The following is a 27,111-nucleotide window of genomic DNA, read 5'->3' on the forward strand; positions in this document are numbered from 1 at the left end:
TGGTACAGAGTGCCCAGACTTGTGGCACTATAGTTTGTGGCTGGGGTCTATCTTGTAGGTGGATCTTCCTCCGTATCATGAGGGAGTCTTAGAGATGACAGGATGGTGTTGGGGATTCCTCCATTGAAGGTTTTTAGGAAAAGTGGTCTCTTTAGTAGACAAGGTAATACCTCTTGCATTGTCCATTGTCAATTATGGCCTAATTGAAGCTGTTACTTTTAGTCAAAAAACTGGCATGTCTGCCTCTTTTTTTTTTTTTTTAATACTTCTGGAGCTCCCACTTGAGCTGCTGCAGCAAAAGACCACACAGAAATTTTTCTTTCTGTTGTTTTGTTTTTGCTGTTGTTCTTGTTTTGAGACAGGTTCTTTACATGTAGCCCTGACTGTCCTAGAACTCTCTCTGTAGACCAGGCTGGCCTCAAACTCAGAGATCCACCTGCCTCTTCCTCCTGAATTCTGTGATTAAAGGTGTGCACCACCACCCCCTGGCCAGAGAGTTCCTTTTTTGGTGTATTTGGTGTTCTGTGTACCTCTTGTAGCTTGATAGGTATTTCTTTACTTAAGATTTGGGAAATTTCCTCCTATGATATTGTTGAATTCTTTTCTGTGCCCATTGATCATTTTTATCTGAAAACCTTTAAAATCTTCAGGCATTTTACCTATTTTTGTGTCTGTGGTTGTTTGAGTAAGAAATTAACCCACCACAGATACAGAAATAGACTTAGGTCTTTGAGCACTTGATTAGTGTTCAAAGTTAGTGGCACTGTTTTTGGAGATTATAGAACCTTTAGAAGGTACATTCTTGCAGGGGAGCAGACTTTGAGAGTTTATAGCCTTCCTCGCTTTGAGTTCACTCTTTTTGCCTGTGTTTGTGGTTGATATGATCTCTCTTATTCCTGCTCTTTCTGTCTGATGCCAGGCCTCCATTATCATTAAGGGCATTCCCTCTGGAACCATAAGTTGAAATATACTCTTTCTTCCATAAATCACTTTTGGTCTTGGTATTTGTGGTGGGTTGAATAGGAATGGACCCCATAGAATATGTGTTTGAATGCTTGTCCCATAGGAAGTGGCACTATTAGGAGGTGTGGCCTTTTTGGAGTAGATGTTACAGTGGTGGTATCTTGACACTGGTGGTGGGCTTTGAGGTCCTGTCTGCTCAAACCACACCCAATGTGGCACACAGTCTCCCTCTTCTGCCTGCAGATCAAAATGTGTAACACTTGACTCCTTCTCAAGCACCAAGTCTACCTGCAGGCTGCCATGTCCCACCATGAAGATAATGGTTTAAACCTCTGAAACTATAAACCAGCCCCCATTAAATGTTTTCCTTTATAAGAGTTGCAGTGGCTGAGCAATGGTGGCACACACCTTTAATCCTAGTACTTGGAAGGCAGAGACAGGCGGATCTCTGTGAGTTCCAAACCAGCCTGGTCTACTGAGAAAGTTCCAGGACAGGCCCCAAAGCTACACAGAGAAACCCTGCCTCGAAAAACTTGGAAAAAAAAAAAAAAGAAAGAAATTGTATTGTGGTGGTCATGATGTCTCTTCACCCTAAGACAGTATTCTATCACAATAACAAAATGTATCTTTAAGTTCATAATCTTTTTAAAAGTTGAGTTATACTCTTTTTTAAAATTTCTTTTTTATTTTTATGCATGGGTGTGTTTTGTTGGACTTTCTTTAGACCAGTAGCTCCCAGATAATGACATGGAGAATTACTATTAATTATGAAAGCTTGGCCTTCAGCTTAAGCTTATTACCAATTAGCTCTTTTAACATATTAACCTGTTTCTATTAATCTACATTCTACCACATGGCTCTTTACCTCTCCTCCATTCTTCATGTCCATCTCCATCCATGTCTGGCTGGTGAAATCTGTGCACCTCAGATTCTTCCCCAGTTCCTCCCTCTCCCTGAAGTCCTACCTATTCCTGCATTACAAATTGCTCATCTGTTGCTTTGGATGTCTCGTTTGGATTTGCAGGGAAGGGAGATCTTATTGAAAAGCCTACACTTGAAGGCTCAGTCCCTAGTAACAGTAGGAATGTAAGACCCTAATTCTGGGGTCCTGATGGGCCGATGGGAGAGCCCCACGACACAAACACCAAAACCAGGAGATGCAACAAGCAAGAGGTGTTTATTGAATGAGAGCACTCGGGTGTCAGCAATCTCAGGGAAAGCTGCACACCCCTCAAAGGGTTCAGGCTCTTTTTATAGAGACAAACCACAAATCAGCACACATGCATGAGGTACAAGGTGATTGATTACAAAGTATAATCTCATGTTTGAGAGATCACCCAGGTGTGACCTGTTTTTCTTCAAAGGAAAAAGGAAAAACCATAGAATGTACCTTGGAAAGTCTCCAGATTGTCCATTGGCCAGGTATGATCCAGACGGGTCCATTCATCTGGAACCATTTGTTCCAGGGTTGGGGGCCTATTTCCTTGTGGTGGGCCAAGACCTGTGAGAAACTTCTTATCCTTTGTTTCTTTGCAAACTGGAGTCTTTCATATTCTGGCTTTCTCTTGGCTGTACACTTAGAGCCTTCAGTTATTCCACAAAGGTTTGATGATTCAGTAACTAGCCCTATTTAACAAGATCAGCCTAGCATATAACCACTAGCCCCATCACCATAGTAACCTTTCTTGTTCTCATAATTCCTGATCTTTCCACCCATGTCAATGTCCATTCTTTATGATTTTCTATATTCTGCTTGCAAGAACTATTCTCCTGCCCCTTTCCTGCATCCTTGCTCTGCAAACTAAAACCTTTCAGAAAAAAGGAAACGAAAATTTGGAAGCAGCTTCTGAGTCCCCTGCGCTGACTAGGAAACTGCTGCTGAGGCTGAGTTAGTTCCGTTTGCTCGTTTCCTCTGTGTCAACACAATGTCTCCAGTACCCTTAGTTGCTTTCAGGGCTTGCTGAGGGTAAAGTCTGTTTATTCTGATGCTCACTCAGACTCTCCAAAGTAGAAATCTCCATGGGAATCGATGCTTCTGGTAGGAAAATGTACTCTATAGTTCATAAATTGTTCAGTGTTCTGCATGGACAACTCCAAAAGACAAAGGCCTGTGCTCTGTGAACTCTACTTCTAGAAGCTCTGTCTAGCTCTCATAGCAAGTAGAGCAAACCTCTTTGTTCTCCCCATAGAGAAAAGGAAAGAAACCATTTTGAAACATAGGAGGACATTCTCTATTTATTTGTTTGAGACTCTTCTGCCTCCACCTCGCAAATGCCAGTATTACAGCTCTGTGCCACCATGCCCAGCTCAAGTTTTGTTATTATTTTTAGTTGGCACACAAAGTAATTGCTTTAACTATGACATTTCACACATATATATTATTATACTTTGTTTTTATTTCTTTCCTGCCCTCTCCCATCTCCTTCCTCCCTCTAAACAGTCCTTCTTCATGCTTTTGCCATGTGTATTCCTTTGTTTGTTTGTTTCTTCTCCTTTTAGCCCCCTTTCTACCCACTCTTAGTGCCCATTCCACTTTCATGTCATTCATTCATAGAGGATGGATAGGTCAATGCCACTGAATAAGATGGTAGACTTAAATCCACATGTATTAAAAGTTACATTAAATAAAAATGGACTCCAGTTGAGTGTGATGGCATATACATATAATACTAACAAGAGAAAGTAGAACCTTAAGATCTCCACAACTTCCAACCAGTCTGGTCAACATAACAAGTTACAGACACTATAACATAGACCTAGTCTCAAAAATACGTTAATTAATTAATTACTATTTAGAAACAGCTAAGAACACTTAGTGCTCTTGCAGAGGATCCAATTTTGGTTCCCAGCAACCACATGGAAGCCCACAACAACCTGTAACTCCCAGTTCCATGTAATCCAATACCTTTTCTGGTCTTCATAGGCACATACATGAATGTGGTACACATACATACACCCAGACATACACATAAGATAAAAAAAAAATCTAAGTGTAGGTCTGAAGAGATGGCTTGCAGTGAACAGCCCTGGCTGCTCTCCCAGAGGATCCAGGTTCAGTTCCCAGCACCTACAAAAGATTAATTAATCCATTCAATTAAATGTCTTACATGATCATAGAGGATAACAAAATGTTAAGCATATAATGATTGACTCCAAACAACTGAAAAAAATATCTACAAGAGTATTCACAGAAACATTATTCTGTAGCCAAAATGGAAACAAATCAAATGCCCATCAATGACAAACAAACATGAGATTTGAGAAATCAGTGAGGTATTTATCAGACATAAAAAGAAATGAAGCAAGTCGGGAGGTGGTGGCGCACACCTTTAGTCCCAGCACTCGGGAGGCAGAGGCAGGTGGAGCTTTGTGAGTTGAGGTCAGCCAGCCTGGTCTACAGAGCTAATTCTAGGACAGGCTCCAAAGAAATACAGAGAAACCCTGTCTCGATAAACCAAAAAGAAGAAGGAGAAGTAGAGAAGGAGGAGAAGAAGTAAAAAAAAGAAGCTGTTCTAGTTTTTTCTCTTGCAATGATAAATACCCTGACAAATCAATTCCAGATTTGCTGGCTTACCCTCTTTTATATAGGTCAGGAACCCATGCCTAGAGAATGGTGCCCCAAAGTGCATCAATTAACAATCACCACACACAAATTAACAATCACCACACACACCCAGATATACCTAAAAGCCAACCTGATCTAAATTGTTCCTCATAAAATTTCTTTCCAGGTGATTCTAGGTTGTGTCAAGTTGACAGAAGCTACAGTGGGGTGGGCTAGAGAGGTGGCTCAGGGGTTAAGAGCACATGCTGTTCTTGCAGAAGCCCTGGTTTTGATTCCCAGCCCTCACATTGTGGTTCACAGCCATCCATAATTTCAGTTCCTGGAGAAATTATGCTCTCTTCTGACCTCTGTGTTCACCAAGCACATACATGGTACATAAATACATGCAGGAAAGACACACATAAAATGAAATGAAAAAGAAGAAAACGCTTAAGATGGATGACCCTAAAATGCACTCAGTGGAGCTAAGCATTACGTGTACACCTGTAACCCCAATACTTGTGAGGTAGAGGTTGGAGAATCTCGAATTCTAGATAAGCCTGGGCTAAATAGCAAGACCCTGCCTGAAAAACAGAAATAGTGCTCCTTGGCAATCCCAGATTAGCTACCCTATGTGATAGGTGTAGGTTCTACTCTGGACTCAGGAGTGTGGGAAATGTAAGAAATAACACACCTGTGATACCAGCTGAGGCAAAAGGATGAAGTTTGAAGCCAGTCCTGTGAGACATTCAAAACAAAACAAATGTCTCATTCCTTTGTTTTCTTTAAATTAACTTACCACATTTCTAAGCCTTCTAGCCCCAAATTGCTTCAAGAAATGGAAACCGTGTACAGACTAAAATGGGATGTAAAATCTAAATGATAGCCAAAATCTACTTTTTGACTGAAAGGGACCAGTAGATAAACCCACCAATGTTCACAAAACAGATCATTTCCCTCTTGCAAAGTATGGGAGAAGCTGGGATACATCCAACTCATGGATGACCCCCCAGGAGGAATCCAGGGTAGCTTCACTCAGGAACCCAATATCCCAAATGTTAACAGACAAATGTAGCAGGTATTAAAAGGATAAAACAGATAATCAAGTCAGGTTTAACCCATAAATATAATTAAGGCCCAACGGTTCCACCGACACAGATTATTTGTTAATAAATAAAAGACAGTGCTTATCCAAAGTTATTTAAACAGTACTTATCAAAAACTTAGCACTCATGATTTGAAAACTTGTCAGCATGGGGTTGGCCTGATACTGTGTGCCTGTAATCAATACTCAGAACATGGAAATGGGAGATTCATGAGTTCAAGGCTAAATAAGTTCCAGGTCAACCTGAAATACATAGTGAGTGGTCTCAAAAAAACCCCCAAAACTTAGCCATTTTCTTGGAAATCAGAGATAGACCTGGTGAGAGAGTTCATCAACCTGGCCAGTATTGAATCAGACCTTGCTTCAAATTAGACTTTAAAAAAACAAAAACATGCTGGGAGTTGGTGGCCCATGCCTTTAGTTCCAGCACTCAGGAGGCAGAGGCAGGCAGATCTCTGTGAGTTTGAGGCCAGCCTGGTCTACAGAGCAAGTTCCAGGATAGGCTCCAAAGCAATACATAGAAATCCTGTCTCAAAAAACAAAACAAAACAAAACAAACTCAAAACATCTGTATTGCCTTAATTTAGTGTCTGCTACAGGAGTGCTTGAACATGATACAAAGCAGAGTGGTAAGCTCTACGTTTATAATAACAAAAAACAGAAGTAACTCAAATATATCTAAAAATCCCAAGTTAGTTATTTTCTAAATTAAACCTAAGAAACTTCCCTGGCCTTACCCATTCCTGTTGAACTACTTATTACTGACACATTCTGGGAGAGGGGAAGGCATTTTCTTCAGTTGTATAGGTATCAGTGAACCCACCAAGCGCCATGGGTAGTTTTAAATCCGAGTTTACACAGGCAGCCCTGGTTAAACCCAGTGTGTCACAAAACAAAACAGAAGGCATGCATGTGGGAAAGGTATTTGTAGGAAGGGGACGAGAGAAGCTACAGGTGAGAGTAATTAGAATGCATTATATACCATATGGAATTATCAAAGAACAAATTTAATTAATTTTAAAAGAATATTTTAAAAACCTCTAGGTGTATAGTGGCTAAACTGACTTGGGAGTAGGGCTGTATTCAGCAACATAAGAAGATCTATAGAGATCCAAATGATGTGACAGACTTTGAAGACTCCCCACGAAAGGCCTCACCCTCCCTGGGGAGTAGAAAGGGGATGGGGGGGACAGGGGAGGACGGGAGGGTGTGGGAACTGGGATTGACATGTAAAACAAGCTTGTTTCATATTTAAATTTTAAAAATTACATATTAAAAAAAAGATCTATAGAACATGATATCCAGTTAGAAAAACACATTAAGCTATGGTAAATATGGGACGATGTCATTTGACAAACTTCATACACAAAGTCTTGTTCAGGAGAACATGTGTGTAGGATCCTGCATTAGCACAGAAGTCTGGAGGATACATACCAACCAGATCACAGGCCCTGGTGGAGACTCCAGTGGTCTTCATGTAATTGTTTCATGAAGAAAATCTACTAATAGATTGCATGTCTGATAGAAAATATTTCTAAAGAGGAAATGTAAGGGCCAATGAGATGGTTTTGTGGGTAAAGGCATGCTGCAAAAGCCTGAGTTCCATCTCTGAAACCCATCTAAAGGAATAAGGAGAGAACCAATTCCACAAAGTTGTCCTCTGGTCTCCAGTTATGAACCCTGGCATTCTTGAACAAATTCCTCCCTCTACACATACACACATCATAAAACAATAATAGTAATAATAAGAGGAAAAGTGAAAGCCAAGATGCTTCTCCTGACTTCTGAAATAGGGGGCACTTAAGTGCTTCTGTTTTTAGGACTTGTGGGCAGGAGGAGCCAACCGAGCCACACCCCACCTCCTCCATCCTTTAGAAGCCTGTTCACCAACACTGCCAGCAAAGGCTACAAACTGAGACTGCCCAGCATTGCCATCTTCCCACTCATGGCTCCCTCATACTGTATGTCTTTTCCTGTTGTAGACATGGATATTAACAAGGCCAAGGGAGCATCCTGGAACTGCTGGGGTGACAGAATGGGGAAACTAGCCAGAAGAGGCTTCACTCTTATGTGTCTCCCTCCCCCCAGGTGCAGCAGTGGATTGGTTACTGTCCTGAATTTGATGCCCTGCTAAACTTCATGACAGGAAGAGAGATTATGGTCATGTATGCCCGTATCCGGGGCATTCCTGAGTGCCACATTAAAACCTGTATAGACCAGATCCTTGAGGATTTACTCATGCGTGTGTATGCAGACAAGCTGGTAAAGACCTACAGGTAAGATCTGGGGGTTCCCTCACTCTCCCCACCTCCATTTTCAAGATAATCCCAGTTCTCAGTCCTGGAGTACAGGGTACAGTCCAGCAGCTCAGGCATGGTGGAGGAGCTGTGCAATCCATGCCACTGTAGATGTGAGTGGGGGCAAGCTGACCTCTACTCCAAGCCAGAGGCAGTTTTTATGCTGAGAACAGGTATATTTTACCATGTGTGAATATAACAACAGGGTAGGCAGATCTTTGTGTCTGCTACTTCACCTCAAGCTTCCTATTTTTGGTAGATTTTCATATTAGACTCATAGTTGCCTCATCCTGATGTTTCCCAAGAAGTCTGAGGTAGTTTATCAGTGTTGCCAGTAAGAGTCCTTACTCAGATTAGCTTATTCAAAGCAAGGCACTGAGTGTCCAAATTCACAGGCTCTTCTCCCCTAAAACTGTAGACTGTGTTCTTATAGGCAGGTGTCTGGCTGTACTCCATGTTTGGAACTGGGAAGTGGAAAGATGCCTTTGACTGGCCAAATGGATCCAGGTGTCAGATAAAGAGTCCCTGTCCCTTTCCCAATCTGTTGGTCTGAGTACCAGAAGCTTTTCATATCTCCTTGCATATTTTGAGGATCAAACAAATTTACATTTTAAAAGTTTAGAAGCCAGGCAGTGGTGATACATACCTTTAATTCTAGCACTCAGGAGGCAGAGACAGGGGGATCACTGTGAGTTCAAGGCCAGCCTGGTCTACAAAGAGAGTTCCAGGCTATACAGTAAAATCCTGTCTTGAAAAACCAAAAAAAAAAAAAAAAAAAAAAAGTTTAGACTGGAGCTTTACTCACAGTAAATGCTATGTGAGTTTAATGTGAGGGGCCTGGAAAGATGGCTCAGTAGGTAAGAATTCTTACTTCTCTTGCAGAGGACCCTGGTTTAGTTCCCAGCACCCACAAAGCAACTCAGAACCACTTGTTAACCCAGGCTGTCATGAGCACCTGCATGCAGGCACACACACATATACATATTTTGTTTTGTTCTGTGTAGTGAGATAGTCCTTCTGTGGCACTGACCACGCCCATTGGGGGGTGAAGCCATGGGCGGAAGGGACCTGTGGAAGGAGGTTGGAGGGGGCCAGGAAGGCACTCTCTTTGTGACTCGGACAGGAGAGGATTGGGTTGAATTTCCTGGTGTTCATCTGTCTAGGTTGTAAGTTATTTCTCCCTGAATAAACATCTATTCGGCCTATTTGTTTATCCTGATCCTTATTTACCGCAATAGTTCTGTTCTGTTTTGTTTTTTGAGACAGGGTTTGTCTGTATTACTTTGGTTTCTCTGTATTGCTTTGGAGCCTGTCCTGGAACTTGCTCTGTAGACCAGGCTGGATTCCAACTCACAGAGATCTGCCTGCCTCCCTCCTGAGTGCTAGAACTAAAGGTGTGCACCACCAGTGCCCTATACACAAATTTTAAAAATTAAAAAAAAGAAATAAAGCCAGCATGGTAGTTAGTGTGCACCTGTAGTCCCAGTGCCTCTTAAGAGGCTGGGTCAATAGGACAGAGACGTAGAGGCCAACTGGGACTACGTAGTGAGCATCTTAAGAACAGTTAACTAAAATGGCCCTTACTCTCGGATGGGCAGTGCCCTACCCCCAGCACTCATAGAGACACTTGAGGTGTCTCATGACCACATCCTCAGCCTGGACATCTAGATCCATTTAGACCCTCAGTGAACAAAGTCACAATTCAACCTCAGTGAAGGTGATGGGGCAGTCTTTGAAGGCCCCACCAGAGTAGGGATCACCTCAGAGAAAGGAGGAGTCAGGTACTGAACCAGTGGGCTTCAACACTGGAGACTACACCACTCTCCATGTCCCACCTTTATCCCATCCACCTCCAGTGGCGGTAACAAGCGCATGCTGAGCACTGCCATTGCCCTCATTGGAGAGCCCGCAGTCATCTTCCTGGATGAGCCATCCACTGGCATGGACCCTGTGGCCCGGCGCCTGCTCTGGGACACTGTGGCCAGAGCCCGTGAGTCTGGCAAGGCCATTGTCATCACCTCCCACAGGTAGAGCTTGGGCATCTGTGGGTCAGGGGCAGAGCCAGAATGGTGGGGGTGGAAACAGGTGAACAGAAGATATGGCAGCAGCTAGCATGGTCTGTAAAGACATTCCCCAGGCTCTGCATGTGGGTACATTCAGCATGAGTTAGGTTTTACCTCCCGGCCGCTGGTCTTGTCCCGCTGCCGAACCAGCCCTAAATAACAGAGAGACTTTGTATTAGATATAATGCTGTTGGCCAGTTACTTGTTTCTTATCGGCTAGCTCTGTCTTAAGTATTAACCCATTTCTGTTAATCTATGTATTTCCACGTGGTCTCTCCATCTTCCATCTTGACTCCTCCTTACTACTTCCTCTCTCCTCCTTGTCTCCTAGTCCCCCCTATCTTGCTTTCCTATTGGCCAACAGTGCTTTATTCATTAGCCAGTATGAGAAACATATTTATAGAATGGCAGCTCCCATCATCTCTTTTCTGTCTAAAATAAAAAGAAGGGTTTTAACCTTAACATAGCAAAATATATAACATAATACTTATCAAGTAAGAATCACAGTTAACAATATTTAGTCCATTAACATTTAGCAAGATTTGAAGAAAATATTCCATCATCTATCCTATCTTTGTGTGTCTAAAGTCTACATGTAACTTATCTTCAATCCTAACTAAGGAAAACTATAACCATAACTATTTGTCTTCAAAGACCACAGAAGGATAGTATATAAACTCTAGAAATGACAGAGACAACTCACTGCCTGGTCAGTCACCCAAAGTTCTTCTGTAATCTTCCATCTTCAGCCCATAGGCCATAGTGTGTCTGGCAGACTCTTCAGCAAAGCAGGAAACTTTAAACTGCCTTCTTGTATTGGCAGTTTGTCAGTCATTTTTCTCTGTGTCCTGCAGAATGTCTGGCAGACTCTTCCATGAAGCAGGAACCCTGTAGCAGTGTCCATCTTGAATCAGCAGTCACTTTCCTGTGGGTTCTTCATGTCCAGTTTATACAGCATAAAGTCAAACAGTCCAGACAAGAGCAGTATCTTGTCCAAATGGCCAGTCTTGCCATATTGGAAGTAAACTCCATAACGAGTTTCTTCAATGTCCATCTTCCTTTTTTGACACAGGTGGTATTGCCAGGAGCAATTGTGCCTCACTGTTAAGAAAAACCCCATTTTAAATGCCATATTCTGTAGGTCTTTGAAAGGTTTGAAGAATGCCTATTCTTCTCAAATACATCTCTACATATCTAGAAATACTAACTCACCTAACTATAAGTTTTGACTATTATAGGTAACTATAATTGTACTAAATGCACTAAATTAGTATAAATGCACTAAATTGTACATTACATTTCTAACTGAGCTATACAAATACAACACCTAAATAAAAGGAGAATATACACATCACAAAATTGACCTTAAATTGTATCAATAAATGAAAATCCATTCCAACACAAAGTATTCATATCTCTACCATAATTCCCTTTTTACCTTTAAAAAGCGATTGGTTGTTGTCATTAACCATTTATAATCAACCCCATTTAAATGAAAACAAACATTTATAAACAATATTTGGGAATTTGGGCGTCATTCTTTCCAAACTACTTCCTGCTGGTAGGGGGCGCTGTTATTGGGGAATCCTAAGAAGATGAAGAAATCCTGGTTGTAGTCTGCAAGGCTGCTATGTCCCAACTGTTTTGAATGTTGGATCACCTGCGACTCTGTTTCAGGGTGTCTGGCTTGATCAAACCACATTAGTCTGGAAGGAATCCACAGCTTTTCATTTTCTGTGGAAACAAAAATAGAAATCCTTTTCCCAAGTAACTTGTCCTTAGACTTAAATTTGGAAGTCAAAGCATTTTTAAAATATATAAATTGGATTTTGTTTTAACAGTTCTTGTTATTTCCTCAGCAGTCAAACGATACAAATATAATGCCGTACAGTATGCAGATTCTTTCCATCTTTATTTGGCTTTTTTTTATTACTCTATTTTACTTTTTATTTTTCGAGACAGGGTTTCTCTGTGTAACTCTTATCTGTTCTGGAATTCACTCTGCATGCCAGGTTTACTTTAAAATCACTAAGATCTGCTTGCCTCCATCTCCTGAGTGCCACCACACCCAGCTCCTTGCTGTCTTTCTAAAATTATTTTATTCCTTTTCTCTCCCAAGCCTACATATATTTTAAAACACACTATAAACCTTTAGCGCTTTTTCTTAATGTGAATCTGTCTTTACTGTAAGTCTTTTTCTGGCCACAAGTCTTTTATCTGGTAAACAACAACATTGCTAAAATGAAAGTCATAGTTGTTTCTGCTGCGGTTTATCAAAGATGGCGGCTGGTACCTTTACCGCCAGCAGTGAGAGCTGTGCTCACCGCCTTGGTCTATGCTGCACCCAGCAGCATGTTGCCGGCTTGGAGATGTGGTCACTGCCATTGCCAGCTCTCATACACACCAATAAATTGTTAGCAGTGCTTCTTAAAAAGCCGTACGGTTTTATGTTGCTTATGCTGAATCAGGAAATTGCCCTTAAAGGAGTCGCGCAAATATCTGCTTGTCTCTCACAAAGCAGAGTCCAACCGAGAAAAATGCTGCTACCAAGAAACCTTGCTTGTCTCTGTTCTTTTGTTTCTAAAACCCTTTTTTAAGCTTTTGTTAAATTTTAAGTGGAAGTTTTTATTAGCCACGTGGGCGCCATATGGGTTTTCCGCCTGTCGCTGGTCTTGTCCCGCCGCCGCGCCAGCCCCAATTAACCACAGAGACTCTGTATTAGATATAATGCTGTTGGCCAGTTACTTGTTTCTTATCAGCTAGCTCTGTCTTAAGTATTAACCCATTTCTGTTAATCTATGTATTTCCACATGGTCTTATTTTACCAGAGAGGCCGCCAGCTTTCTGCTCTCTCCGTCTCCCATCTTGACTCCTCCTTACTACTTCCTCTTTCCTTCTTGTCTCTTAGTCCTTCCTATCTTCCTTTCCTATTGGCCAACAGTGCTTTATTCATTAGCCACTATGAGAAACATATTTACAGAATGACATCTCCCATCAATGGGGAATCAAAAATGGCCTGATCTGGGCATAGATACCCTCCTGTCTGCACAAGCCTTTGACAGGGTGGGCATCAGCCTCCTCCAGCACTGTCTCAGACTTTCTCCTTTTCCCCAGTATGGAGGAGTGTGAAGCCTTATGTACCCGGCTGGCCATCATGGTTCAGGGCCAGTTCAAGTGCCTGGGCAGCCCACAACACCTCAAGAGCAAGTTTGGCAGCGGCTACTCCCTGCAGGCCAAAGTCCAGAGGGAATGGCAACATGAGGTGCTAAAGAAGTTTAAGGCATTTGTGGAAATGACCTTCCAAGGTGTGTGATGGTGCTGGATGTCCTGCCTGGACCTGTTAGCTGTCACACAGTCTGTCCCTAGGGATTCCTGCACTAGGGCTGCCCTTTCTAGCCCTCCAGGTCAGCCTTCACAGAAACAATTTCTGTTTTGTACAGACAGCAATCTGGAAGATGAGCACCAAGGCATGGTTCAGTACTACCTGCCTGGCCACAACCTCAGTTGGGCAAAGGTGAGTGCAACTCTTATTTCACCTACTATCTATAAGTGGCATTCATGTGTCCTCTGCCAACACCATGGGAATGTTTGTGTGGACGTCATAGAGCATAAGTATGAGCTAGAAGAAGCCTTAGAAGCCAGTTCTTCCCACCCCCAGAATTCAGAGAGCAGGGAGCAGGCCTAGAGAGGAGCCACATGCCCAGTGTCACATAGCAGGCCAGAAACCCCCTTCCTGCCACCATTCCCACCAGGAGAACAGACAGATTTAACTCCTCTGAAGGTACTCTTTGGCAGATGAGCAAAACCATCATTCTGTGCCTTGTCAGAAGTTCTCAGAAGGTGGCTCTCTCTGCCCTTTCCCGAATCACCTGTCCCTATGTCTGACACATCACCTACAGGTGGACTTATATGCAGCAATTGGCTTCTCTCTTCTACAGGTGTTTGGCATTATGGAACAAGCCAAGAAGGATTACATGTTGGAAGACTACTCCATCAACCAGGTGTCTCTGGAGGACATCTTCCTGAGCTTTACCAGCCCTATGTCCTCCCCTAAAGGAAAATTCCAACAAGAGCAAGCTGTCCTAGCCAGCCCCTTAACCCCCTCTCACTCTAAGCCTATCTCACTTCCTCCCTCACAGTCCTCTTCTCAGCCTCCCAAACCACATCCATCTCCACCCCCCTCAGAGCCTGTACTACTGTAATAAAGATCCTAGCAAAGAGTAGCCTTTATGAGGACAGCCTGCTGTGTTAGTCACTCTGTCTGCCACTGTGACCAATTCCCTAACAAAAGCAACTTCCAGCAAAGGGGTTTATTTCAGCCTGTAGTTCAGTGATACAATCTATCATGGCAGGGAAGTCAAGGTACAGGAGCTTGAAGCAGCTGGTCACATGACGTCCACAGTCAGGAAACAGAGCAATGAATGCCTGTGCTTGGCTCACTTTCCCCTTTTTGTACAATCCCAGGACCCCACTCAGGAAATGATAGCACCCACAGTGGTCGAGTCTTCCCTCCTCAACCTCCCCACAGGCATATGCAGAGGCCTGTCTGTCAAGTGATGCTAAATCTCATCAGGCTGACAATTGCAATCGACACCAAAGCACATCATTTAAATAAATTACATGCTCATCTCATAGTACAAGATAGAAAACTTCAAAAGTCCTCATAGTCTTTAACAATTTCAACAGCTGAAAAGTCTAAAGCTCACATCTCATCTGAGGTTCAAGGCAACTGCTTAACTGTTAAATTCTATAAAGTCAAAACAAGTTATATACTTACAACATACAATGGCACAGAATAAACATTCTCTTTCCAAACAAGAAATCCCAGAAGTAAGAGCATATGAGGAATGACCACACTAAAGCAACACTAAAATCCACGGTTTAAACACCAAACCTTATAGCTAGCTCCATGCCTGGCATCTGGAGCTCATGATGTGATTTTCTGGGCACCAAAGGATTTAGGTAGCCCCACCTCTCCAGCTCTGCTGCCTGTAACACATATAACCTGTTCTGGGGTTTGTTGTTGTTGTTGTTTGTGTTTGTTTGTTTGTTTATTTGAGTCAGGGTTTCTCTGTGTAACTCAGGCTGTCCACTTGCCTCTCCTTGCATGAGACTAAAAAAACCAGTACTATCTGGACAATGCTGCCAATTTCTGCTGTGGGCTCAAGCTGCAGCCAAGCCTCCTTGGATCAAAGCAGTGTCATCTTCTGTATGCTGACCCTGGGGCACTGACCTAGGGAGTTTCTTTTGAAGAGTCAGGAACCGCTTTAGTTCATTCACCTTCAAATAAATTTGGATCCTGACAAGATAGGTGGGGGATTACCCGGAGACAACTTTCTTACTGCCTCAGTACAGTGCAGGAGGCTTCTCTTCAGTGGTGCTGACCTCCTTAACAGTTGTATTTGTTTTCTCTGAACCACCTTGAATGCTGTGTTGGAATTCCCTCTTCCTAAAAACTTAGTCCATTATCTTAAATTCTCCCTCACTCTAATTCTCGTGGTGTGGGGAGGTTCTTAGTGGAAATATTACACGAAGGACCCCTAATCCTGTGCCTGATAGAGTCCTTGTTCACCTCTGAAATCCATGACCTGAGCTTCCACAGCCCAAAGATGCCAGAATGGTTTGTTAAGCTCTGCCTACAGCGTTGAAAAGCTTTTCTGGCCCAAAGTTTCAAACTCTTCTCCACTTCCTCCACTTGCAAAGGTCCAGTTTATTACAGCACAGCAGTGCTTCTTGACTGTATGAATTCTTTGTCGTTATTTTCTTTCTGCTGTGATATAATATCTTGACAAAAGCAACTTCAGAATTGACTTCGGCTCAGTTTCAGGTCCCTGTCTGCTATGGTGGAAAAAGTCAAAGTGGCAAGAGTTTGAAGCAGCTGGTGTCATCAACCCACAATCAGGAAACAGATCATGAATGCCCTTCTCACCTCACTTTCTTCTTTTTAAACATTTCCAAGACTCCCATGGAATGGTGCCTCCCATGGTCGGTGGGTCTTCCCATCTCAGCCATGATAAACAAGCATGTTCCTCCACAAGCATGCTCATCAAGCTGACAAGTAAGATTAGCCATCACACCTGCATGGTTTCAAGGCTAGCTCACAGCCCAGTAAACCAATATCATCCTGGTGCAGAACTGGGGCGCGTTTCAGTGGAAATGAATGGCCCCAGAGTTATCTGATGGCCTGTGGTCTCAACAAGACCTGGATGTAGGAACTCATTAAGCTAGGGAGATCACTACAGGAAAGCAGGTGTGAGAACTGAGAATTAGACCCCACATTTGAGTCCTCTGCAACTGACATTGCATTCAAGTCAAGCTACCTGAAAGAAAGTGGTAGAAACTGTGGGATTGGTGGATATGTATTTATTTTCTAATTAGATCCCATCTCCTAAATGATTTTAGAGCTACCTCTTTAAGGGGGAGAAATGTACAGTTACATTAAAGGCCCATTAAGGGAAAGCTATTACCTCCCAGCCAAATGATTGGAATCTTTCTGTGTGGAGACATGCCATTAAGAGTTCTAGCCAGCGTGATGGTGCATACCTTTAATCCCAGCTCTTGGGAGGCAGAGACAAGCTGATCTCTAAGTTCAAGGCCAGCATGGACTACAGAGTGAGTTCCAGGGCACCCAGGGCTACACATTTAAACCTTGTCTCAAAATAAAATAAAACAAAACAAAAAGTTAATTCAGTTGTGAAGGTCAGTCACCTGACCAAGGCACAACCACTCAGGAAGGCAGGTTCACCTAAAGCCATGCTGAAGAGATGGGAGATGTCTTAGTTACTTTTCTATTGCCATGAAACCATATGAACAAGGCAACTTATAAAAGAAAGCATTTAACTGCAGTCTTACTTAAAATTTCAGAGGGTGAGTCCATGACCCACATGGTGAGGAACAAGGCAGTAAGCAGGAAGGCACGGGGTTAGAACAGCAGCTGAAAGCTCACATCAGACCACAAGGCAGAGAGAGCTAAGTGGAATGGTGTTGCTTTTGAAACCTCAAAGTCCACCCCCAGTGACACACCTCTTCCAACAAATCCTTACCAAGCAGTTCCACCAACTGGAGAGCAGGCATTCAAACATAAGAGACCATGAGGTCTATTCTCATTCAAACCACCACAGGAGGAACCATTGTCCCTTTACTGAAGTAATGTACTTTTCTTTCTCAGAATATTAGACATCTTCCACGTGCTTACATGTCTCAGTAGTAGCGATGTGGGTGTGGGTTCACTTGGATCTGTTAAAAGAAGATTCAGAGACATTTTTAAGAATGAATTTAGCCTTTCTCAGCTGCAGGCAGGGGTCCCCAGCCTCAAAGGACTGAAGCTCTTTCCATACACCCAGGGCATTTTTACTTTTCTTAATATTTAATATTTACACTTTAGCCAGTTGATTACCATATGTTCAGAACAACTTGAATGAGGCCTCAAAAGCAAAACAAAACAAAAGCAACGCCAAGTGCAGAGTCTGGATTCATCAGGTACCACAGTTTTCTGGGTTTCCTGGGTTTTGCATAGGCTTTTGTATCCTTGGGGAACTCTCAGAAAAGGTTCACACAGGGAAACAAAAAGTATCTGCTCAACAAAGGTGCCAGCTAGCGTTCTGTAGCTAGGCCAGGTGTGGCCTAGGGTTGAGGGGTTGGGGAATTGGGGGATTGGGGAGTTGGAGGGGCTAGTGCTAGTTAATAACTCTCTTAATGCCAGGCCAGCAGGGTTCTACTACACTTACATACCACAGCCATGCAGTTTTGTGGCCTGCCTGGTGTTCTCAGTCACTCAGAGAGGCATTAACCACTTTTTCTACCTCTTTTCTAAGCAAGCATGCTTTCCCCAATACTTTGAATGTCCTCAATTTGGCTCTAAAGCCCCAACAACCCCACTTTTGCCCTGTGGCTGCTTCCTGTGATGTTGCTGCCTGCTTGCCTAACTTCCATGCCTAACTCAAAAGGTCATAGCTTTCTGTCTTTGTCCTCTCCATCTTTCTCCTCTGGGCAGCTTCAGATATTTATGGTCTGCCTGTACTGAGGTTTTTCTTTCAAATGCTAATAAAATTGTTTGGAGCTTTGAAAAGAAAAATAAAAACTTAAAGTGAAGTGTTCTGCTCACATACTGTGGATCTGCAGGAACAGAACAGACCTCAAGAGGAGCCTGGAGGGGTCAAGGGAACTGCTGAACACAGGGGCTGCTCAGCCCTCCCATACACAACACCAAATGGAATCTACAAGAACCAGAGGAATCTGAGAAGTACATCTCTTGACTCAGTGCTAATGTGCCAGCACCTCATTTCCTAAGTATGCTTTTTATTGCTTACTGTCCAATATTTAATCTTCACTCTTGCATATATATATATGTCATGTTGGTTTCCCTTTTTTCTTTTCTTTTCTTTTTCTTTTTTTCTTTTTTCTTTTTTTTTTGGTTTTCGTTTGATTGTTTTGTTTTTTGAGACAGGGTTTCTCTGTGTAGCTTTGGAGGCTGTCATGGAACTCAGGATGGCCTTGAATTCACAGAGATCTGACTGCCTCTGCCTCCAAATTAAAGGCGTGAGCCACCAACGCCCGGATATAATGTTTTTTCTTTAGTTTGTATGTTGCTCAGTTAGATTTTAAGATTGTTCTGTATGTTTCTCCATCTGGTCTTCTAAGGCATTCTTTACTAAAACTTTTTCCCCTGACAGGGTCTCTTCACATAGCCCTGGCTGTCCTGGAACTTGCTATGTTGACCAGGTTGGCCTCAAACTCAAACCATCTGCCTGCCTCTGCCTCCTGAGTGCTTTTTACTATACTTTTCATCCATATCTCATATACTTTTTTATTTCTATGTCTTTCACCTTCCAGGCTTTTCCTTTCATTGTTTTTACTTTTTAGTTGTAATTTTCTATAGGCTTAACAGTTCTTAGAATCTGTGGACTCTAACAGTATCCCAACACCCCCCCCATACCTTACTTCCTCAATTTTTTTTCTTTTTCAAAAATCTATACTCCATTTTTAAATTGGATTATTTGGTATTTTGATATTTAGTTTCTTTTTGTTCCGTTTTCTGGGATTAAAGGAGTGTGCCACCACCACCACGACTCCTGTCTAGTTTCTTGTGTTCTTTATGTACTTTGGAGATCAGCCCTCTGTCAGATGTAGGGTTGATGAAGTTTTTTTCCCATTCTGTTGGCTGCTATTTTGTCTTGTTGACCTGACCGTATCCTTTTCTTTTCAAAAGTTTTTCAGTTTCAGGAGATCCCATTTATTGTCGATGTCAGTGTCTGTCTGCTACTGGTGTTATATTCAGGTAATGGTCTCCTATACCAACTCATTCAGTAATATTTCCCACTTTCTCTTCTAGCAAGTTCAATGCAACTGGATTTATGTTGAGGTCTTTGATCCACTCAGCCTAGAGTTTTGTACAGGGTAATAGATATGGATCTATTTGCATTCTTCTACATGCAAACATCCAGTTATGCCAGCACCATTTGTTGAAGGTATTTTCTTTTTTCCATTGTATAACATTGGCTTCTTTTTAAAAAAGATCAGGTGTTCACAAGTATGTGGGTTTATGTCAAGGTCTTCAATTTGATTCCATTGATCCACCTGTCTATTTTTATGCCAATACCAAGTTGTTTTTGTTACTATAGCTCTAGATTTATCTATTATGTATAGTATCTTGTCTGCTTGTTTGCCTACAGGCCAGAAGAGGGCACCAAACCTCACTACAGATGGTTGTGAACTATGTTGTTTCTGGGAATTGAACTCCAGATCCCTGTAGAAGCAGCCCCTGCTCCCAACCTCTGAGCCATCTCTCTAGCCCCCCACTTGCTAGCTTTCTTATACAGCTTATCGATGTATTGTGCTACTCACAGTGGGACGAACCCTCTCAATCATCAATCACAACAATCCCTCACAGACATGGCCACAGACCACAATTGAGTCTCCCTTGTGATTCTAAGCAATGTTAGGTTGATAGCTGAAGCTAATTAAGACTGGGAAGGCCCTTTATCAAAACCAACAAAACTGGCCTCAGAGTAAATAAGAGAAACTGAGTAGGATACAGAGAACAAGGTAGAGTCACCAAGTTAATTGATGACTTTGTAATTTAGAGTAACCAGGGGACCAGAGATAGTTAGGGATCCTGAGATGTGACTGACAACTGACTTGCTCTTTGTTGGATTTAGTTTGGTGTGTGTGTGTGTGTGTGTGTGTGTGTGTGTGTGTGTGTTTTGGTTTTGTTTTTTGTTTTTGTTTGTTTTTGTTTTTTCTCATTCTGTTACTACCAAAAGTAAATTCAGAAAGCAGAGCTTCTGCGCTGTGACAGGTAACAAAATAACAAAGTTCAAAGGGGTTAAGACAAAAAAGTAACAAAGTGGGAAACAGTAATCTCTCCAGGAAAAGGGATGGGAATCTGCAGTAATGGGGAGCAGACCCCGTCTTGCTTTAAGGTTCTCTAATATTCTGTGCTGTGAACAGCCATTCCCTATTTACTACCTCAGACCTACAAGAGGTCTTGACATTCAGCTGTCAGCATAGGCCAGGTACCCCAAAGGGTCCAGTATGCATGCTGGCTGGGGGGGAGGGGATGAAGGCTAAGTATAAGCTGTGTGGAGAAGAGAAGCCTGGGCCAATACCTTGCTCTGTCTGGTCTTCCCACCCTCAATAGACTTCATTTCTTTTCTTGGCAGGTCATTTCATGAAAAGGTGGGACATGATGCTGTCTCTACCCGATACACGAGTGAATAAAACGTCAACAGAATGTGACTGTCGCTGCTGAGCACAATGCAATGTAGGGTAGAATATTTTGAGGGAGATCAGAGCCCGGCTTCAGCAATCTCCACATCAGGGTTGGAGTTGGCGTCCCCAAACCCAGTCTCCTTGGCCGGGAGTGGGAGGGACAGGTAATACCCCTGGGTGTACGCACGCATGACAGCTCCCAGAGGGCCGGACAAGTCTCCGAGGTAGAAGAGCTCTCTGCGTCCAGGCGGGCGGGCTTTTTGGGATAGCCCGCCGGCGCCAGCTGCGCTTCTCTCTGGCCCCCGCCCAGCGGAGAAGGCGGGTTAGCCAAGAGCGATAAGCCAATAGACAACCAGCGTTTGAATTTGCGTCCTGGTGAAGCCAATCACAAGTGCCCAGAGCCTGCGGGGCGGGAGAGGCTGGCGATCTGAGGGGCGTAACCCCGTGGTCCTACCAGTAAGAGCTCCGGGCGCGTTTGAAAACGGGGCGGGTGGGGTCCGCGCCTGCGTGCGGCGCTCGGCACACTTGCTCCAGGCGCGGGCGCGCTCGCGAGCGGTCTAGGAAGGCAGTGGCGTGAGCTCGGCGATGGGGAGCGGCGGTGGTGAGTGCAGGCGGGAGCCGGGCAGGCAATGGGTCCTGGCTCGGGCCCCTATGACCTGGGAGGGCGCGTCGCATCACCCAAAGCACGGGGGTAAACACGGATGCCCCTCTGTGAACTCGCCCGCGCGGTTTAAATGTCCGCCCAGCGCCTACGCCTCCTGTTACCCGCGGCGATTTAGGTTCTTTGCCCAGCAAACTTTGATTTCACTTTTCTGTGAAGTTGAGAATGATCCCCACACTATATATAGATCAACTTCACGACCTGTCCGGGATCTTGTTGGGGGGGGCTCGATCACCTGAGTGTCAGGTCCGCAACTAAGGTCGGCGGGGGCAACAGGATTTGCCCTGTGAAAACACAACCTGGAGGTGCGATTTCACTTGTTACAGTGATTAAACACTTCAGATGTATATTCCATATCAGGTAAATCAGGAAACTGTTATAATATTCTCAGAATATTTGGAAATTAGCTCTGGGTATGTATTTGGCACTTGGAGTACATTTAGTTCTGATAAAACTCAGGTCAAGAGTATGGGAGTGGGGAGTCTCTAGAGACCTCCTAGTGGAGATCTTTATCAAGGCCCGGGAACAGCCACCTTACTTCAATGTGAGGAGAAAAAAGTGGGTAGGAAGGGACGAATTTACAGATAGTCAGGAGGTGGGGTGGAGCAGCTTGTGAAATAAAGGGGAAAGGCATCATCCGGTGGATGAAGAATGGATTGCTGAAGTAAACCTTGGGATAACCCACTGTGGAATTGGGAAGATAGTTCCTCTGAAAGAGCATGGCGACCCAGTGGCTGTGTGTATTTAGATCAGGGTTCTCAACATTTTCGCCCTTTGGGGGCATCCTTTCACATTGGCTGCATTATCAGGTATTTACCTTGTGATTCGCAACAGCAAAATTATAGTTACGAAGTAGCGATTAAATAATTTTATGGTGGGGGGGTCAGCACAACATGAAGTGTGTAAGGGTCTCAGCGTTAGGAAGGTGGAGAACCACTGAGCTATCTTAATGTTGCAATTTTCACTATATGCTGAGTGTAGCAGACCACTGGGTTCAGGGACTGGGCAACATTGACATCTGCCAAGCTGGGACCTGCTCTAGGACTGACTGGCTTCTATGTTCTGCAGAGCTGCCCTATTAATTTGAGTTCCTGATCTATGCAATTGAATTTTAGTCACATACAAATATAAGCAAAGTAAGTTAACACTTTTAATTTAGTACTTGGGAGGTAGAGGCAGGGAGGATCAGGAGTTCAAGGGCAGCCTCGGCTACACGAGTGAATTTGAGGTCAGCCTAGGCTATAGAGGGACCCCATCTCAAGAAACAAAGCAAGAAGCAAAAATCCAAGCAATCTTATTGACTGGTTTGAGCCTCAAGTTAACTGCTGAGCCGTTTCTCAGGCCCCAAAGTACTTTCTTGAATGAAATTGAAGGAAAACATTTATCAGTATTGGCACTTCCCCCCTTTCTGTTTGTAATGTGTATCCTGAATCATAAGTTTCCAGCATCCAATTACATGTTTTCAGATATTCACCATAAATATTTATTGGATATTAAAGGAATGGTGTTATCTTAAGTAGTTTATATAGTACTTTAATATTAAGATATGTTCCTTATGGGAACAGAGAACAGTAACTATTAAATAATCTTTATGTACAACTTTTCATCTCACCAAGGCTTGTGGGTTTTTTCCCTTAAGTGATCCATTGTAGGTGTGCCAAGTGTTTCTGTTATCCTACCAAGCGAAGAATCAAAAGAAGACCCCGAAACTTAACCATCTTGAGTCTTCCAGAAGATGTACTCTTTCATATCCTGAAGTGGCTTTCTGTTGGGGACATCCTTGCTGTCCGAGCTGTAAGTCACCCTATGGAAAGTCTGAGTATTGTTGGCTAAACTGTAGAGATCTCAAATTCTTAAATGTACAAAACTTCAAGTCAAAAGGAAAGCAAAAGAAGTGTGTGGTTTTATTTTATTTGTTTGTTTATTTTGTTTTTTGAGACAGGCTTTTTCTATAGCTTTGAAGGCTGTCTTGGAACTCCATCAGTAGACCAAGCTGGTCTCGAACTCACAGAGATCTACTTGCCTCTCTCTGCCTCTCAAGTGCTGGGATTAAAGGCCCTTGAGGTTTATTTTTTAATTTTATGTATATTGGTGTTTGAAACAGAGACTCAAATAGTCAAGGCTTGAATTCTCCTGATCCCCCAGCCTGTACCTCTGCAGTATTGGGATTACCAGCAAGTATCGTTTTCCCCAGCTCTTCCTAGTGACAGTGTCTCACTTAGCTTGGGGTAGTCATAAAGCACTTGTATAGCGAAGGATGACCTTGAACTCCTGATCCTCCTGCTTCTACCTCATGTGGTAGGATTACAGGCCTTTAGCATTGTACCTGTCTAAAGGAGTGGTGTTATTAATAGGTGCTTGAAGATGTTTCAGTTATAGGAACTACATACTGAGATTTGATATGACTCATGTGCAATGTTTATTTCAAGAGAAAAAAGACCCTTTTATGGGAGTAAAATTTGCATCTCAAGAAAAGAAGACAGTGAGCTGGAAAAATGACCCAGCAGTTAAGAACACTGACTATTCTTTCAGAAGACCAGGGTTTAGTTTCAGAACCCACACAGAGGCTCGTAGCCATCTATAACTCCAGTTCTAGGGGATCCAGTATCTCTGCTGATCTCCTCAGGCACTAGGCATACATATGGTATACATACATACATGCAGGTAAAATACCCATATACATAAAATAAAAACAAAAACTTTAAAAAGGAAAAAAGATCATGAACTGGATGGACATGGTAATTCATACCTGTAACCCCAACAACAGAATGAACCAAATCCTGAAAGCTGTCCTGAGATTTCCACAAACATGCATGGCATATGTATGTCCATAATGCTTATACATATAGACCATGTACATAATAAATAAAACTAATAGGAGTAAGCTAGTGTTCATAAGAATTTTTAAATGGTGGAAATATAACTGGGCATGATGGTGTACACCTTTAATCCCAGCATTTAGAGACAGAGGCAGGAGGATCTCTTGTTTGTTTGAGGCCAGCCCAGTCTACACAGTGAGTTCTAGGACAGCCAGGAATAGGTAGGGAAAACTATAACAAAATGGGGTGGGGCAAAAATACGTTTAGGGCTCTTTCAGGCGTTTGTTTTGTTTAGGAATTATGTCTTAAGACAAAATATCAATTTAAATACCAATTAAAAATATATATAAAATTTTATTTTATGCATCTGTTTTGCCTGCATGTCCATGTATATACCACATGCATACCTCCTTCCAGAGGAGGTATCATTGGCTCCTCTGGAACTTGAATTAGGAATGATTTTGAACCACCATATAGGTGCTGAGAACTGAACCCAGGTCCTTTGCAAGAGCAGCAAATGCCCTTAACCACTGAGCCATCTCTATTGTCCCTTCATTTAGGGATTTTTGTTTTGTAAAAACCTGAGTCAGCAACTTGAAGAACATTTTTTTGGTTAATTTTGTTTTGTTTTGTTTTTTTCTGAGATAGGGTTTCTCTGTGTAGCTCTGGCCGTCCTGGAACTTATTCTGTAGATCAGGCTGGCCTTGAACTCAAAGAGATCCATCTACCTCTTCCTCCTGAGTACTGGAATTAAAGCATGTGCCACCACTGCCCAGCTTCAAGAACAGTTTCCTTCCTTCCTTCCTTCCTTCCTTCCTTCCTTCCTTCCTTCCTTCCTTCCTTCCTTTCTTGTTTTTTGGTTTTTCGAGACAGGGTTTCTTTGTGCAGCTTTGTAGACCAGGTTGCCTTGAACTCACAGAGATCTGCCTGCCTCTGCCTCCTGAATGCTGGGATTAAAGGTGTGCGCCATCACCACCTGGCCCCAAGAACAATTTTAAAAACCAAATATTCCAAGGCTACAATCCAAAGAGATACTCGTTTGATAATTATATGCTGAGGAAATGTTGTTAGGAAAATAAGAAGTCTTTGTGTATCAGCACTCAATGATTATGTTTCTATTAGAGCAGAAGACTACACAAGTCATTTTAGGTAGCATGTATTGGCAACAGCATACATGGCACACAGATGTTTTGTGTGTTTAGAACCAGTTCTATAGTGAAGTCGTGTGGTACAACATATCAGGAACACCTCAGTTCAGTTAAATTTTGGTCTTTGCATGTTCAGAAATCTTTTAATATTGCAAGTTTTTTGTAGTCCTATGTTCAGCTATGTGACCCGCAATTTAAGTTGTGCTGTAGGTCACATAGTGAAACTATCTTAAAAAAGAAGAAGGCAGAATGAAACAAACAAAAATCTCTTTTAAGACAAATCCCATTTAACTTACAATGCGGGAATGGACTTGAGTTATTTTACAGCCATACTTCACTTTAAATGATTCATCCTAGATGTACAGTAAATTGACTGAAAACACCAGCCAGGAATCCATTGTATGACTCCTACAGTCATGTTCATTGTTATCACAACACACCCTTGGTGGCATAGGATGCTAAATTTCCAACTACAGTGGAAACATTAGGACTTAAAATGCTCACCTGTGCTCTTGACTTTGGTTTTATCTGGCTGAGATAGAGGATCAGTGGGGCAGTCTTTTCCCCTTGAGATCCTGTAACTTCCATGCCCCAGATCGCTCACCAGGGTTCCAGACAGAGAAATGCCAGACAAATTCCTTGTTTTGATTTTTGGTTTGGTTTGATTTGGGTTTTGGTTTTTCTGATACAGAATTTCTCTTTGTAGCCCTAGCTCTCCTGGAACTCACTCTATAGACTAGGATGATCTTGAACTCAAGAGATCTGCCTGTCTCTGCCTCCTGAGTGCTGGAACTAAATGTGTGTGCCACAATTGCCCATCACAATATAAATTTCTGTCCTGCCTGGCACCATCCCATTTTTCTAGTTCTTTCCTTCCCTTTCTTTTCTTTTTTCTTTCCCTCTATCCCTCCCTTTGACAGAGTCACTACACTGTCCTTTGAGTTCTGGGATTAAAGCTGTGCACTGCCATACCAAGTTCATCTCTTTCTTAACCTGGTGCTTGTTCTTTCCTCTGGTGCCGTCATTCCTCCCCCTCAGAATGTCAGAGAAACTCATTTCTAGCTTCTGTTTGCTATCAAAACATGTTATTTTCATAGAACCTGGGTTCTTTACCTTTCTGAGCCTGGTATGTCTATGTATGTCTCCCATCTTCAGAAGACTCCAGGAGCAAAGATTGGCGAAGTCCCTTGGTAATTCATACATGGCTCTCATTGCTCTGCAGGTACACTCACACCTGAAGTACCTGGTGGACAACCATGCCAGTGTGTGGGCATCTGCCAGCTTCCAAGAGCTGTGGCCTTCTCCAAAGAACCTGAAGCTCTTTGAAAGGTATCCCTGCTCTGAGAAAAGTGCCTCAAGTCCTTTCTGCCTTCGGTGCTATGGGTGTGCTGGTGTCTGGCTTATGTCCCAGTGCCTGACTCAGGACCTGTTTTCCTGTTGCTCTCATCCCCGGAAAGACACCCAAAACTGAAGAGCTCATCTATTGAGTCACACTACCTCCAGCAAGTCATGTCATTGCCTGTCCCCTGTGCCTGCCCTCCTTCCAGAGGGTCCCACTTGGGTTGTGACTATTCCTGATTGACTTGGATATGAGTCACCTGCCCATGGAAGCTTTATTCAGCTTTATTTTGGTCCTGTTATATTTCAGTCACTGGGTGACTCATCCCCTCGCCGTAGTCGTGACTGAGAGACATGACTGGAGGTGGGGGGTGTGCAGCAGACCTATAATCTGTGAACCTGGGAGCCAGTGACCTGGCCCACCGGCTAAGGCCAATAGTGGTGGTTAAAGACAGAGCCTGTT

General features: G+C 43.0%; 2 protein-coding genes across 2 annotated transcripts in view; both read left to right on the forward strand.

Moving 5' to 3' along the window:
• LOC127219568 (ATP-binding cassette sub-family A member 17) overlaps positions 1-14,215 on the forward strand; it is an 87,231-nt gene extending 73,016 nt beyond the window's left edge. Inside the window, exons 27-31 of the mRNA XM_051181242.1 lie at positions 7,701-7,888; positions 9,766-9,936; positions 13,087-13,277; positions 13,413-13,486; positions 13,911-14,215. Coding sequence (XP_051037199.1) covers positions 7,701-7,888; positions 9,766-9,936; positions 13,087-13,277; positions 13,413-13,486; positions 13,911-14,174 — 888 coding nt within the window. The 3' untranslated portion in view covers positions 14,175-14,215. The remainder of the gene's footprint in view (positions 1-7,700; positions 7,889-9,765; positions 9,937-13,086; positions 13,278-13,412; positions 13,487-13,910) is intronic.
• A 6,917-nt stretch (positions 14,216-21,132) lies between these two features.
• The window catches only part of Ccnf (cyclin F), a 29,092-nt gene continuing 23,113 nt past the window's right edge, over positions 21,133-27,111 (forward strand). The window contains exons 1-3 of the mRNA XM_051181243.1: positions 21,133-21,283; positions 22,983-23,137; positions 26,533-26,639. Coding sequence (XP_051037200.1) covers positions 21,268-21,283; positions 22,983-23,137; positions 26,533-26,639 — 278 coding nt within the window. The 5' untranslated portion in view covers positions 21,133-21,267. The remainder of the gene's footprint in view (positions 21,284-22,982; positions 23,138-26,532; positions 26,640-27,111) is intronic.

This window comes from Phodopus roborovskii, unplaced genomic scaffold (genome assembly GCF_943737965.1).
Source record: "Phodopus roborovskii unplaced genomic scaffold, PHOROB, whole genome shotgun sequence".
NCBI classification, from domain to species: Eukaryota; Metazoa; Chordata; class Mammalia; order Rodentia; family Cricetidae; genus Phodopus; species Phodopus roborovskii.